This window comes from Triturus cristatus, chromosome 5_2 (assembly GCF_964204655.1).
Source record: "Triturus cristatus chromosome 5_2, aTriCri1.1, whole genome shotgun sequence".
Classification (NCBI taxonomy): domain Eukaryota; kingdom Metazoa; phylum Chordata; class Amphibia; order Caudata; family Salamandridae; genus Triturus; species Triturus cristatus.
Window position 1 is genome coordinate 494,808,911 of NC_140588.1, and position 16,387 is coordinate 494,825,297.

Genomic DNA, 16,387 nt, shown 5'->3' on the forward strand with positions numbered 1-16,387 from the left:
TGATAACTGACTGTCTACCTAAGAACGCTTGTAAATGAAATGCAAAAACAAAATACAGATGCCTCAGTAAAGAAATGGCATCTCCATTGTTAACGAGATATAATAGCTATACATCCCACAGAGGTACTCCAGCAAACGTGTTAACATCGTGTGCCAGTATTATTGGCATTGAAACAAGTAACCTTTATTAAGACCACTGAAGAATCCTTAATAATTTTACAGATGTTATGGTCTCCTCTCAAACTCAATTATTTTCCCAGCACATACAAATTTTAGTTAACTCTTGTTGTTAAAATCTATATTAAGAATCACACAATAAAGTCAATCCTACCACATAATGTCTCAGTGGCTTTGTGAAGTTTAGGAAGTGCGATCAACTGAAGAGGTGCATGAAGAAAATGCTGATTGATGCTCTTCAGACCCAATGTTGATTATGATCTAAATGTAATACTGGCTTTGTCCTAAAGCAGGGAGCATTAAAATGTAAGCTTAGTATGTTTAGCAAGATGCCATTTCTTGAGATTCATAGGGCACAAAGTTAAATATTTTAATCAGTGGAAAGTGTCTGCATAACCAAACTATATACATACATATACAATACCATATTTAGAATCTTACCAATTACCTGTTCCCATTTTGTGCCCCAAATGATCTACTTTCAAAGTTTTAACAGCAAGGCTACACTTACCGATAGAATATGGCATAATCCACAGTAGAGTGACAGCTCTGAAAGTCCCATGTCTTCAGTTTCTGGCACTCCCTGTGTGCCCGGAGTTTCACCCTCACTGTTCCTTGGCATAATTCTAGGGCTGGCTTCCTCTGCAGGCGATTGCAAAACTCATTTGATTCTACACGCCAGGACTCCGCAAAATCATCAACATCAAATTTAAAATTTCCATCTCCACCAATCAGATCGTCTCTCTTGTGCCCATTATAGTTGCCACACAGGCCACACAGGTTGCCCTTCAAGTGCGGTGCCGCCATAACTTCCACAAAACTGTCTCCATCCCAAGATATCTCCAGCCCTATAAAAGAAGTGCGTAAATCATTCTCAGTTGGTTTTATAAATATATATTCAAATGAATTAATCACCCTGACATTATTTGATTGCCTGGAGCACACACAACTGTAGGCTCTTTAATGTGAAAGGTCTATCAACTAATGAAATTAATAAATATAATAATTTAAAAAAACATTAGTAGAGAGTTTTTCAATTTTCTTATCGAATTATGGTGTTTGTAGACTTTCTATTCAGTTGTAAAATTGCATTTATATGTCAGTCACAATTTGCACAAGAGATGCGTGTTTTAACAGAAATAAACATCCACATTTTTCTAAAAGAGTGTTGAAAATAATCCATAATAATAAGTTGTTTGTTGTGTTATTATTGTAAGTCCATATTCTCAATGACAGACAGATGACAGTTTCTTATAACCTGACACATTTCATGACTAATGTTGGTAATTTTTCCTTTTATTCAATGTACTTCTTTAAATACTGAAGACTATCCTGTATGTCAGGAGAGCCTTCTGGCTGGTGCACCCTAATGGGATCTTCATATTGCTAGTTTCTTCCCTTTCACTGAGTTATATTATACTTTTTTATTAATGGACAATAGAATTCAATTTCCAAACAGCCAGTGTTCAATGTGCTCACTCAAGGTGCCTCTACTTGGAAGCTAATTTGCTATTGTGGTTTTACATAGACTTGCCACTCCTACAGTAATTGGTGTTTTTTTAATAAGATTTCACTTTCTTGTTTTTTTTATCCTACCATAAACGCAGGCTCTTGTTGAAACTTTCATGATGATATCTGTGGAAATATGGATTTTTCTGGTCAGTTATGTCCCCTATCTTGGACCCCAACGGTTCTATGTGCATGTCACAAGTACATGTATGTTCCCTCCAGTTCCAGTTATGAAGACGCAAATACATGTGCGTCCACCGTCAACATGTCCTCTGTCAGATCCGCCATGAATAGGCCAGATATTCCATTCCTAAGTATGAAAGGCCACCGGCTTTATATGGTTCACTTATGCCATTTTACAGTCCAGGCAAGTAGGCCCTGATTCTGTCATCAAACTCTTCTTGCCTTCTGCCTCTGAAAGCTCCAGTCTGAGCCTGCATCTGTGACCATGAACTTTGTCTCATTCTCTGCGCGGCTCACGAAGCCTGACATCAGCCTATTCTCTGCCAAGAACTGTATTTCACCTTCGAATTATCTGCTTCCCCCTCAGCCGATGCATTCCTGCCTAGTAGTTTAAGTAAACATTCTTCCAGTTACCGAGCAAAAGGCCCGGCTTCTCTGTCCTCATGCAAGTAATTCATAGCCCTGTTACCATGGAATATTCCTACCCCCTCGCATTTAGTGTAGACACTTAGACGCTTGTACACGCACAGTCAGTATAGAATAGATTCTGTCCGAGAGTCCTTCTTTTGTGGATAACATAGTTCTTTAAACATAGGATGTTAGATATGATTTGGGATTAGGTTGACTTGACCCCCCAGACTTTTCGTCTCCACATGTAGAGCTAAATGTCAAGTCCCCTTCACCCCCTAGTTGCACGTCAATCATACGTCATGCTGCTGCGCGCGCATCTATGCCAAGTATTATCTTATAGATCCACCTATACGTGACATCATAACCAATTATGTTCCTTTTTACTCCTTATTACACCCATTTTCGGTTACGCAGATAAATCGTCATTTTCCTTATCAATTGTTACGCCTACTGTATTCGCTTCATTGTAATGTATGTACTATAAAAGTCATTTCTTGTCAATAATGTATGTACTTCACTTCCTGAACCTCCGTGGTGATGGAACTTGGAGCAACCGATTATAATCGTTCATTGGAATAAAGCCCATTCCGAACCTCTAATACCACGGCTTCTGCCTCTCATTTTACTGAGCTGTTTTATTATGTTTCTGTATCAAATTAAGTCCCGGTAAAGGAAAATTATTTACCACATGAATGGCGCCCGAACAGGGACACTTTCTCATCTCACGCGCCGGCGGTGCGTTGCAGGCCCGGTCTCCTGCCACAGCTGGACGGACAATAACGCGTACCAGCAGGATTTCCTGTATCTCCCTCCGGTCAAGCGGGGGCGACTGAGGCTGCGATCAACACCCAGACGAGGCGGTGAGAAGTGCGAAGTATCCCGACCAGAGCCTAGCTGAGAGAGCAAGATCCGAGGTATACAGAGGCCCACCAGTTTCCGAAGTCCCAAGTCGAGTCCAGTTTCCGACGAGTCGAGTCGAGTCCAGTCCGGTCCAAGTCCAGTTTCCGAGGCCTTCCGTTTCCGAAGCTACCCGGTGAGTACCATTACTGGGGAGGCATTTCTGACGTGCACATAGGTTGTGCCGGTCAAGACGGGTTTGGGTACACAAATCCGGTCTGCACTGTTTTAGCAGTGTATATGTACTGTTTAGCAGTATATCAAGTATTCCGAAGTATCTAGTTAGTGTCAAGAATTATGCTTGGTGATTAGTTATGCAGACGATCATCATTGTTGGTTATTTTAAAGGTTAAGAATGTTTAATGTTTAATGTTTAATGTGTTAAACGTCCTGCATATTGTGGTATGAATGGTTGTTCATTATTGTGCTTTTGTACTAAGTGTGTTCAAGATTAAGTATCAGATCAGTTCTCAATATGCCGCTCTTTTCGAAACTAAGACAGATCACTACAAGAAAAGGGGTACTCGAAAAAGCCGTTCCTATTCCTCCTAGGGATACTCCAGGGCACTTCATGTATCATAAACATGGCTTAGACGCTATATTATTTCTTGATTTATGGGTAGACTACACCAAGGAATTACCAGAAAGTCAGAGGTGGCCCGCAGCGGGAACCTGGGATGCGGAGTGCATCATGAAAGTCGAAGAAGAGTTATGGAAAAGGAAAGTCAGACAGTCACAGAAAGATGCCATTGAATTATGGCGTAAGGAATCACATAGACGAACAGAAAAAGCACGTAGACAGGAAGAGAAGAGTAAAGAGAATTCTAATAAAGTCCGAGAAAATCTATTAATTGAGGAGGGTATCCGAGTGAAATCAGAACAAGTAGATAGACAAAGGAATGCCCTTATGAATGGTATGTATCCCCTTCTGGCCGAAGGATTACCTAAGGCTACTCCAGAGATACCGAAAGACTTGCCACCCCCATTATTTCCAATAAAGGTACATCCTAAGGGACATCCTAGAACCGCGGAAGATGTTTTTCTTTCCTCATACTTAGATGACGCAGCTCCCGAGTATGCTAATTCCGCCCCACATAGACCGCATACCAGGGAGATCCAACGCCAAGATCCAGTACCCGTATCCCTACAGCAACAAATCGAGTCACAAGTTCCGGCAAGCACATCTGTTTCTGCATCCGCTCCTACAGCTACTTCTATAGCTGTGTCACGTTCGACGAATCCTTTCACACCCGACACCCCAGATGGGGCTACGGGAGGTGCTAGTAAAATTTTTTCTACACCACCCAGAATAAATAAACTTACTTTTCAAGAGTCAGCTCATTCACGTACACCCAAACTCATAAATGCCCGTACGCTTAAGGAACTTCTTGTAGATTGTAGATATGACCCTGTGCCCGGCAAAGAGGACGAAATGACCCTGGCATCGTTGCGTATCAGACGAGCCGCAGTGTATTTAGGGAAGTTACCAGGAATGACTGCACATCTAGATAAAATATACCATTTTGTCCAAACAGGGCGAGATTCAGAATGTATTAACAGAGCTATGGAATACCAGAAAGTGGAGATACAGGGGGAACTGTTACGTTTCCTCATAAATTGTGTGATCAGAAATGAAGACCGACCGGGGGTAAACCCGGAAGCAATGCAAATTCTTACCAGATGGAGTCAGAATATATCAGAAGGTAGACATGATAAACAAAATTGTATAATAGCCATGTGCCGAAAGATCCGTAAAGAAATAGAACGCCTACACGAAGAAAGATTAGCGGTAGATGAGTTCGAACAAAACGAGGAGGAAGGATCAGGACTGCCCACAGGACAGTCAGACACTATAGCCTATGTAGGTAGAGGAAGATCTTGTAATAGTAACAGATGTCCTATTGACCCGATACGTCCGATATGTCCAGACAATAACAGGGGTTTCCCAACACCCATAGTCCATATAAGGTCTAACGAGCATTCGTTCCAAACCGCCGACAAACTACTCCGAGAACGAAGGGGTTATCATTTCCTCGATTCTATGGATGAACAAGATTTAGCCAGGGCAGCTGTCCATTGGGTGGACAGTCCCGGAAAATATAGTGATGATACAGTAGTACGCACATTTTTGAATCTCACCCCAGATGAACAGAGGTTAGTTGGGATTTATATGATTCAACAACTCATTATACTATATCGGAGTCAGCGTTCGGACCCTGGTCCCTTACCTGACATATTGACTGAATTGCTTATGAATAAATGGAGAGGTGCAGGTACTAAATTAATTAAAGAAATTCTAGAATCAAGAAAGCAGTATATTCTTTTTGTATGCGCAGAGCATGTCTCATTGCCCGTCAAGGAAAGAACCACGTATTACATGGATAGACAGAATCCCTTACGAGAAGTGCACCCAATAAAGGGCGAGGACAATGAGTTTAAACGCGTATTTGTATATACGCCCATATCGAAAATAGAATTGTTACAAATGAAGAAAGTGGTACCCAGTCATGACAAAGATCCAGCGGGTTTTCACCGAGAAATTAAAGACATGTTACTCATGGGAGAGTATACCTATCCCGACATTATGACAATATTAAAGGTATTGATGCCTGCTGGTATTTATGAGAAACTCAAGGAAAAAGAGTGGGAGGTAGGAGACCAAAAGATAGAATGGTCAGCATTAGAAGCAGAAGAAAAGGCCCGAACTGCAGGAGCAGGACTTGGGGATAAAACTAAGGCATTACCAGGTTTACTAGTACAGGTACTGCCACGTTTATTAACTACGAAAAAGGAAGATTGGGGTACAATTTCAGCCTGTAAACAGAAGCAAGATGAAGACACTAGTGATTACTATGCCCGATTTGAAAAATGTTTTGGTATAAATAGTGGCATAAAAGCAAGTAGCGAATCATACCCACATCTGTTTGTAACAAAATTAGTAGAAAATGCCCTGCCCCCAGTAAAGAATAGAGTATTAAAATTCGAGAGTACCTGGCAAGGTAACACTCCATCACAAATGTTACAAATGTTACAGTACCATCACAATAGAATTAGAGAGGAACAAGAACATGAACACAGACGCATGAAAGACACGAAAATGAAAATGCTAGTTTCCCAGACAGTTCCAGCTGAAGGACATAAAAAGGGTATGACACATTCCGATTCAGCAGGACCTGTAAAAGGGACATGTAATTATTGTAAAAAGCCAGGTCATTACGTACACGACTGTCCAGTTTTAAAACATAATATCGCCATAGGTAAAACACAAGAAAGATCACGGCCACTCAGACAAGATCAGAATGAACAAGGAGCTCTGCAGCATGCCCAGGCCATGCCAGCCGCACAACAGCCAATACAGTTTGTGCCAGCTGCACCACCGTTGCCTGTTGCTGCCACACAAACAACAACACGACAAATGTATCAGACCGCACAGTATGAATATCCTGAGTACCAGCGTTACGCATGAACAAGCCTAGAGAGGGAAGTTGACTTACCCCTTATCGAGATCCCTGTAGATCAAGAAGGACCTTATATACATAGTGAATTATTAGGCCAAGACAGAAAATTCTTACTCGATACAGGGGCATGTCGAACGACCATAAAACGTAGTGAAGTTCCAGGGGCACCCCTCTCAGGCTCTCAGAATATTTCCCTTGGTTTTTCAGGAAAGCCTATTGTTAATGAAGTGTCACAGCCTCTCCCACTTACGATAGGACCTCTGACCCGAACTACCGATTTATTGCTTACTAAATCATGTCCAGAAAATCTATTAGGAATAAAAACGCTGAAAGCTCTAGGAGCCATAATATGTTGTTCTCCGGAAGGAGTAAGGTTGTTTTTACGTGATTTTAAAGGTCACTATGTGTCTAGAGACATGGATCCCCGACTGAAGACTTTACCTACACATCTATGGGCACAAGGCCCCACTGATGTTGGATGCATGAATATTACACCATATCGAGTCACATTAAAGGCAGGAGTGGTGCTACCACGAATGCGACAATACAAGTTACCACCAGATGCTGTAGTGGCTTTACTACAAATCATTGACGAGCTCATTGCCCAAGGAGTAGTTGTGGAAACAGACTCCAATGTATGTAATTCACCGATAATTCCGATTCTTAAACGAACAGATCCAAAGGCACCGCCAGTATATCGATTGGTTATTGATCTGCGCGAATTAAACAAATGCATTGTGCCGCAATTTCCTGTGGTCCCAGATATCTCGTCATTACTGACAGCTATTGATTCCGAAGCGACATTCTTTACTGTAATCGATCTCAAGAATGCCTTTTTCAGCGTCCCAATAGATCCGGAAAGCCAATATTTGTTCGGATTTAGTTTAAATGGGCGTAGCTTTAAATTCTCACGCGCACCTCAAGGATTTACAGAAAGCCCCAGCATCTATAGCCAAGCACTGAAACGAGAACTTGACAGTATCCACATGCCAGTTAACACTGCTCTGCTTCAATACGTCGATGATCTGTTGATCACCGCGAGAAGTGAACCGGAATGTGAGAAAGCATCACTGACAGTTTTACAATTTCTAGCCGAAAAGGGGCATAAGGTGTCCCCTTCTAAGCTGCAATTCTGTGTCCAGCGAGTTATTTATCTTGGACACTCGCTGTCCAAGGAGGGAAGGCAGCTTACACCCGACCGCATTCAGTTAATAGCTAACATGCCAATACCCAAGACGCAAAAGGAGGTGCGGGCTTTCATAGGCCTCACTTCATATTGTAGGCAGTGGATCCCTCAGTATGCATTTCTAGCAAAACCACTCATTCAGTTGACAACACAGGAGGCAGCCACATCGACTGTTCTCCCTTGGACTCAGGAACATACACAAGCTTTTGAAAGCCTAAAGAAAGCTTTAAGTCAAGCACCTGTTTTAGCAACGCCATGTTACAGAAAACAGTTCACACTCTTTGTTACAGAACGCGAAGGTACTGCCTTGTCAGTACTCACACAGGAACAAGCAGGAGCACACAAACCATGTGCTTATTTTTCTAGTACACTAGATCCCGTAGCTCAGGCTTTGCCTGCATGCCTAAAATCAGTGGCAGCGACAGCTTTAGCAATCAGACAAAGCGATGCCATAGTGTTAGGACATCCATTGACAGTTCAAGTGCCACACGCAGTAGAGGTTCTTGTAAACAGAACGCAAACACAACACTTGACTATAGCGCGACTTACAGGGTACGAACTTACATTGTTTCAGCCACATATAGAAATCAGACGCTGTAACACATTGAATCCTGCCACACTTTTGCCAGTAACCGGAACAGACCCACTAGCTCATGACTGTATTGAAGTTATTACTATAACGACAAAACCCAGACAAGACTTAACCGATGTCCCATTGTCAGATCCAGACCTGACATTGTATGTAGATGGTTCATGTATGAGAACAAGTACAGGAGAGTTAGTGGCCGCTTACGCAGTCACAACAGATACTGAAGTCATTGAAACTAATCGTATAAATACTTTGTCAGCTCAAGCCGCAGAGCTCATCGCTCTGACACAAGCCTGTATTCAAGCCACGAATAAAAAAGTCAACATATACACTGATTCACGTTATGCATTCGGAGTTGTACATGACTTCGGCGTGCTGTGGCGAGAGAGAGGTTATTTAACTTCCCACGGTGTCCACATTCAGCACGGACCCCTCATTCATGCCTTATTAGATGCAATACATCTACCTACTGCAATATCAATTATGAAATGTAAGGCTCATACGAAGGTTACTGATATCATTTCTCAAGGCAATGATCTAGCCGACAGAACAGCTAAACAGACTGCTCAAACCCAAACATCCGACATGACAAAGACAATAGTCCCGATGCCGACACATTGTATGACAGTTAAAGATCCTACTCTTGACGTAATTGACATACAGACACATGCTACACCAGACGAAATAAAGAAATGGACTGAATTAGGAGGGATCCAAACGGACCAAGGATGGATGATGAAGGAAAAATCTGTGTGGTTCCTTCCTGATTCAATGGTCCAAGTTATAATTAACACTATACATAGTCCAGCACATCTAGGAGAAAAAGCTATGCTAGACAGCATTCAACACATTTGGTTCAATAAACATTTACGAGCAGCAGCCAAACAAAAAGTCCGTACCTGTATGATCTGTTGCCAGTTCAACCCAGGAAAAAGCGTTCCCGTAGAACAAGGTGGATTTCATCCTCCTGATCACCCTTTTGAAGCCCTCCAGATGGATTATATCCAGATGGAACGATGTCGAGGATTCAAATATGTTCTCGTAGTTGTCTGCGCTCTGTCCCGTTGGACGGAGGCATACCCGGTTTCAGATTACACTGCCCCGACTACTGCCAAACAGTTGGTTCGAGAATTCTTCCCACGATACGGTTTACCACGTGTTGTCTACTCAGATAACGGCCAGCCGTTCTCATCCGAATTAATGAAACATGTTTCACTTCTGTTAGGATATCAGTGGAAATTCCACTGTGTCCGACACCCCGAGGCAGCAGGTCTCGTAGAAAGACATAACCAGATACTGAAAATCAGATTGTCCAAAATATGCAGAGAGAAAGGTGTCGACTGGGTAGTAGCGTTACCAGTTGCACTCTTTTACATAAGAATGGTAGCACACTCTCGAACAGGGCTATCCCCGTATGAGGTGATCTTCGGCAGACCACCAAATATGTGGGGGACGCCCATACCACGCAAAATAACTGATGTTGACTGTAATATGCTGACAGATTACTTGGCTTCCTTGATGTCTGCACTACAATCTTGTCGTTCACAGGTAGCTGCAGCCTTTCCCGACAACACTGAGGTGAAACCCCATGACGTAGTTCCGGGTGATCTCGTATTTGTGAGAAATTTCGACCGAAAGACTCAGCTGGAGCCCAGGTGGAAGACACCCAAGTTGGTTCTGCTCACTACAAGGACAGCCGTGAAGATCGAGGGCCGCAAGGGCTGGATTCATTCAAGTCATATCAAGAAATTTCATGGACTATCCTCGGATATAGACATTGTGCCCTGCACTCCCTCACAGACTGATTCAAAACTTCCTTTGGTTGAAAAGACTAAAACCGAACTCTATAAAGTAAAATTGAGGCCTAGAACGTCAGACAATTTGATTGTTTAAGTCCTCTCCAAGGTGAAGCGGTTGAATTTGTCTCTGACATGTATCCTCTAGACCTGAATCATGGACAGTCGCGGAAAATGTTGAAACGACAGGCGTATTGTAAATCACTGCGTAGCCATTGCATAGTGACATTAATAATCTTGTTTTCCTTAAGTCTTTTAATAATTACTGCAAGTATATTGTTGCACATATATTACCCTATTGCCAGAAACGTTTACAATGTTACCGCAGAACATTCTTTTAGTGACCTACCGCCGCATGAATTGTCTTATAGACTTGCGCTGCGCAATAACACTTTCATTAGTATGTTACATCATTCCCATCAGACTAGTAATGCCACCAATTGTTGGGTGTGTGGTCGGCTCCCTCCCTATCAGAATTATGAAGGAGTCCTGCCATTCTTTCCACACCCATTTACACATAATGGCTCCTGTGGAGCATGGTTTAGTTTAATCAATTCCATAGACTCAGACACAGCAGTTTACCAAGATCATTGGGTATGGGGAAACCTGAACCTAGTTTTACTCAAGGTCTGCTACCCTGACAAGGAGGGTCGCCCCAAAAGAACAGGAACTGATCTAGAAAATGAAGTATATGGATTAGGTAATTTTACACCTAATCTCATGATTCTAAATGTCGTATCCGAAGTTGAACTAGTCTTACCCACCATGTCAGTATTCCCAGCGAAGGGTGAATTGTGTGTAAGAAAGGTTGGTTCCATACATATGGGCCATAGTAAATGCACTACTATAGTAGAATTCAGTGATCAAGGCAAATCTTCATTTAGAGCTTATCGCCACTCCTACTTTATATGTGGTCAGACTGCATATATGCGTCTACCTCTAGATTGGGATGGTACCTGCTACATTGCATTCCTTTTGCCACCTGTTTTCCTAGCTCCTCCTGATTATTACAGAAATATTCATTTAGTACACAACAGAGAGCGGAGAGATCTCCCAATTGTCGATTACACTGAAACAGCATGGGAAAAATATACAGATTTCAATAAAGGCATCTTTCCCTATATAGGTACTGTTACTAATAGTAAGCTGATACGTAGATTAACTAGAACCCTTGAAGCAGTAGTGAATGAAACTATTTCCGCCTTAGGCAATTTAACAGAAGAGCAGTCTGCTATGCGGATTGTTGTGCTTCAAAATCGTCTTGTCCTTGACGTCATCCTGGCTGATAGGGGCGGAGCTTGTAGGGTCATCGGATCAAGCTGCTGCGTATTTATACCAGAAAATTCGCCATCTGTATATAAAGCTATAACTCGCCTTCACAAGATTGTAAGCCAGATACACCAGAATCCAGGCACCTGGACTTGGTCCAGTTGGTTTTGGAGTGTGATATCAGCCTGGGGATGGAGAGTTCTATCCTTCCTAGGTATTGGCCTTCTCATACTATTCAGTTGCTGTCTATGTCTACAATGTGGACCAGCGATCTGTGGTCTGTGTGCCACATCGTGTTTTCCACCACCAAGATCTCATTCGTCACGGAAGAAGAAAGAAGAACAAATGATGTTATATGAACAGATCAATGGATTGATGAAGATTGATATCTCTTAACGGGCAAGTAGGGGACAAGGAGGGAATGTGGAAATATGGATTTTTCTGGTCAGTTATGTCCCCTATCTTGGACCCCAACGGTTCTATGTGCATGTCACAAGTACATGTATGTTCCCTCCAGTTCCAGTTATGAAGACGCAAATACATGTGCGTCCACCGTCAACATGTCCTCTGTCAGATCCGCCATGAATAGGCCAGATATTCCATTCCTAAGTATGAAAGGCCACCGGCTTTATATGGTTCACTTATGCCATTTTACAGTCCAGGCAAGTAGGCCCTGATTCTGTCATCAAACTCTTCTTGCCTTCTGCCTCTGAAAGCTCCAGTCTGAGCCTGCATCTGTGACCATGAACTTTGTCTCATTCTCTGCGCGGCTCACGAAGCCTGACATCAGCCTATTCTCTGCCAAGAACTGTATTTCACCTTCGAATTATCTGCTTCCCCCTCAGCCGATGCATTCCTGCCTAGTAGTTTAAGTAAACATTCTTCCAGTTACCGAGCAAAAGGCCCGGCTTCTCTGTCCTCATGCAAGTAATTCATAGCCCTGTTACCATGGAATATTCCTACCCCCTCGCATTTAGTGTAGACACTTAGACGCTTGTACACGCACAGTCAGTATAGAATAGATTCTGTCCGAGAGTCCTTCTTTTGTGGATAACATAGTTCTTTAAACATAGGATGTTAGATATGATTTGGGATTAGGTTGACTTGACCCCCCAGACTTTTCGTCTCCACATGTAGAGCTAAATGTCAAGTCCCCTTCACCCCCTAGTTGCACGTCAATCATACGTCATGCTGCTGCGCGCGCATCTATGCCAAGTATTATCTTATAGATCCACCTATATGTGACATCATAACCAATTATGTTCCTTTTTACTCCTTATTACACCCATTTTCGGTTACGCAGATAAATCGTCATTTTCCTTATCAATTGTTACGCCTACTGTATTCGCTTCATTGTAATGTATGTACTATAAAAGTCATTTCTTGTCAATAATGTATGTACTTCACTTCCTGAACCTCCGTGGTGATGGAACTTGGAGCAACCGATTATAATCGTTCATTGGAATAAAGCCCATTCCGAACCTCTAATACCACGGCTTCTGCCTCTCATTTTACTGAGCTGTTTTATTATGTTTCTGTATCAAATTAAGTCCCGGTAAAGGAAAATTATTTACCACATATCAACTACTTTCTGTCAATCTGTGTTAAAATTGGCAAAATTGGCTGTCCCACAGGGAAATTCTGAACAGAGTCAGTGTCCCTCAATTCACATCTCAGAGGCCAGTCAGCCCAAAACAGTGCCTTCCTTGGGTTGCATGGCCAGTCTGGCACTCCCATATTGTTGGTTGTGCCACAGACAGCCTCTTAGGCCTGTGTTGTCTGAGAACAGGTACCATCAGACCAAGCAGTGCCTCTGTTAGACCAAATGGGTTAATTATGTCCTCTTCTCTATGATTTCCCATGAATAATTAGTATTTGTGTACCATCATATTTTGTTATTAATTGTACACTAGGGTGCTGCTGCCACTGAGAATAGCATGTGTCTCTTTCTGCCCTACTGTTCTTATAAATGAGACACAGAACAGGCATTTTCTTTTCTATGATTACCCCCATTTTATACACTCAGTTCTCACTTGTTGATATCCCATGTCTGATCTAATTATTTAGTCCAAAAATGTATCTGTCTCTGTTGGTTTTCCTTTTGAAATTGATCTATCACAAATCACTGCCATTCCCTACCCACACATCCTAAGGAAGTTGAAAGTCAGAGTGTTCTGTCACCACATAGAGGAACACGGCTGTAGGCAAAGTTGCTGTAGGCAATCCTGGCACTACAATAAATGTCTCTTTGTTAAGTGAATTTCCAAGGGAAAACTATGAACAAAGAGATTTCAAGCTCCTACAGTACTCACATTACACCACACATCAGGAAACAACACTGGCTTCCAATACACGAGTGCGCTCACTTCAAACTCCTCTCACACACATTCAAGGCACTCCACAACTCAAGGCCCACCTACCTGAACAGTTGCATCCAATCCACCAACCATTCAGAAATCTCCGCTCTGCAGGACTCCTACTCACAAACATCCTACTCATACACAGAACCAGATCAGGAGGATGAGCGTTCTCTTACATCACTCCTAAAGCATGGAATGACCTCCCTCTCCACATCAGAGCCTCCTCCTCTCTTCTTGAATTCCACAAGAAGCTGAAGACCTGGTTTTTCAATTAACCAGCCTACCATAGGTATGGGCTAGGCACACATCTACGCAGTGCCAGGATACCTTTGTGGATGATAGTGCACATTCCAAATACACGTAACATATCATAACATAACAAAAGTCAGCTATTTCATTAAATTGTTTAAGTTGCAGTTAGAAACCTGCTCTGTGGCCTGCCCGATTTTTAAAAGGAATTTCAGTAGATTGGATTTGCCAATTTCTTAGTAGAGGTAAGTAGTCATATTATAAATAGTCTAGAGGCAGGTTTTACCCCGTTATTGTAGACATCCATGCATTGGAAGCATAGGTGCCTATGCTAAACCTTTGACTAAAATCAGAACATTCTATGACCCATACGGAGCTATGGTTTCTGCTTTCTGATAGTTTCTTTGCACGCCTTACTTCCCTCTCGGCTATTGTATGGAATATGCTCCCAAGTGTCCCTTTGTGATTTCAAATGTTTAGATTGAATGATTGTTAAACAATTTTTATTGGGTTTTTATCAAGTATAGACAGTAGCAGCTCGATAAGAACAAAAACAGGTAGTATTCTTAGGTACATTTCAATTTTGTTACATGAATGAAACCAGGGTTTTTTCAGCATCGGCACATATAGTATTTAAAGCAAATAGCAAGTAACAATAGAATGTGAATTTCAGCTTGCATAACACTATGCAGGCAAGGAATTAAGTGCACTGGCTCATAATAATAAGAAATATTAGAATCCTTCAGCTACATGATGTTGTGTCTCCCTAAAACGTTTAGATTGACTGATAATGATTCTCTGAATAATCAAAATTAGATCACTCAGAGAATCGTCATTACTCATCCAGTTGGTATACCGCCCTACCATGAGTTTGTCTAATTTCAAGGTCAAACATAGCAACCTATGTTAGTTGAACTAGGTTAACCTTGGACAGCCTGTCAGATGTGTGAATTTTCTACAGTCACAGGTGTAAATTAGAGGCAGGTTAATTGCAGTTGAAATTGTAAATTTGGTGACTGTCCTCCAAAAGTTGCAACTCTGGGTGTACATAACAATTTAAATTCCTGCTTCCAAACTGGCTGCACTTCTAATAATGCACCTTCTTCAATAAGAAATAAGTGGATCAATGAGTATGACAAAGACCCCCAAATCATCCAACTTTGGAGGAGCACTTGGACAATGGAAACTTTTTTCTGTGTGAAGAAAATGAGGGAAAAACTAAATGTCAGTCGGACATCTTTTCTAACTCTTTAATAGTGGATTTCCTGTTCTGCAAACCATCCGCAGTGGTAAAATTAGCACTGACAAATGTGAGCCAGAGGGACATTTTAAAAAATCACAGTTTTCCCTGTAATATATCTGTGACACTTGTGAATGACTAAAAATGCAAAAGCGGTGTGGAGAGTAGATGTACATCTACGCTGCTAGAATGAGCATTCTAGTATGTAGGTGTACATCTACGCCCCATTTCACCTTTGTTATCTGGATCAGCCATTTCGCCACAAGGACTTCATAGTACTTCGCAGCGAATGGCGGCGAATGACACATTTTTGTCCTCAATGAACATGGTTAATGTTTTAAAGGAATTATTTTACTGACACACATTGCAATAGATCTCTATATACGAAGCAGCTGTTGTATGTTTTGCTTAAGAAGTATAAATGAAATTAGCATTAGAAAGAAGATGAGAGATCCTCATAAATCTAGGCAATCAATCAAAGAGTAAGGAAGAATCATAAACAGATGTGTATGCCATTGAAAGTGAAGACTAATTAGTTATTCGCCAACATATGAGGGATATTATTTTGCAGAAGCTGTTACATTAGCACAGGAAGTGATGACAGCATCTGGGCATTGCTGCTGCTATGGCAATGACCAGAATGCACAACAGTTAATGTACAGTGAAGAAAGACATAGAAGCTAGCCTTCCTAATGTGAAAACATTTATAAGTCATGACAAATGATTAGAATAAGAAAGTTTCACAATAAGTTCAAATCAATTGTTTGAATATTCAAACATAAAGAGAACAGGTGAAAGAGACAGGTCAGCATAGTTGTAGTATAGTGTATGAGTGGTGCGAGGTCAATGTACTGCAAAGTAAATCAACTAGTGTTCAATATGTTCTACTTTGATTGAAATAAAGAGAATTATAGATTGGTAGATGTCTGTAGCTGTTTGCCGGCCAAGAGTTTCAAATGACATAATATACATCCTGTAGGATGATCACAAGGGCAGGCAGTGCAGGGGAGAGGAGTCATCTGGGAGTCATACACAATATGGCTTTCTTTATCTTCTGTGTGCG

At 41.7% G+C, this 16,387-nt stretch overlaps 1 protein-coding gene across 1 annotated transcript in view; it reads right to left on the reverse strand.

The window, feature by feature from the left end:
* BMPER (BMP binding endothelial regulator) overlaps window positions 1-16,387 on the reverse strand; it is a 448,094-nt gene that overhangs the window by 120,969 nt on the left and 310,738 nt on the right. Inside the window, exon 13 of the mRNA XM_085607488.1 lies at window positions 689-1,025. Within this exon, the coding sequence (XP_085463614.1) occupies window positions 689-1,025 (337 nt within the window). The remainder of the gene's footprint in view (window positions 1-688; window positions 1,026-16,387) is intronic.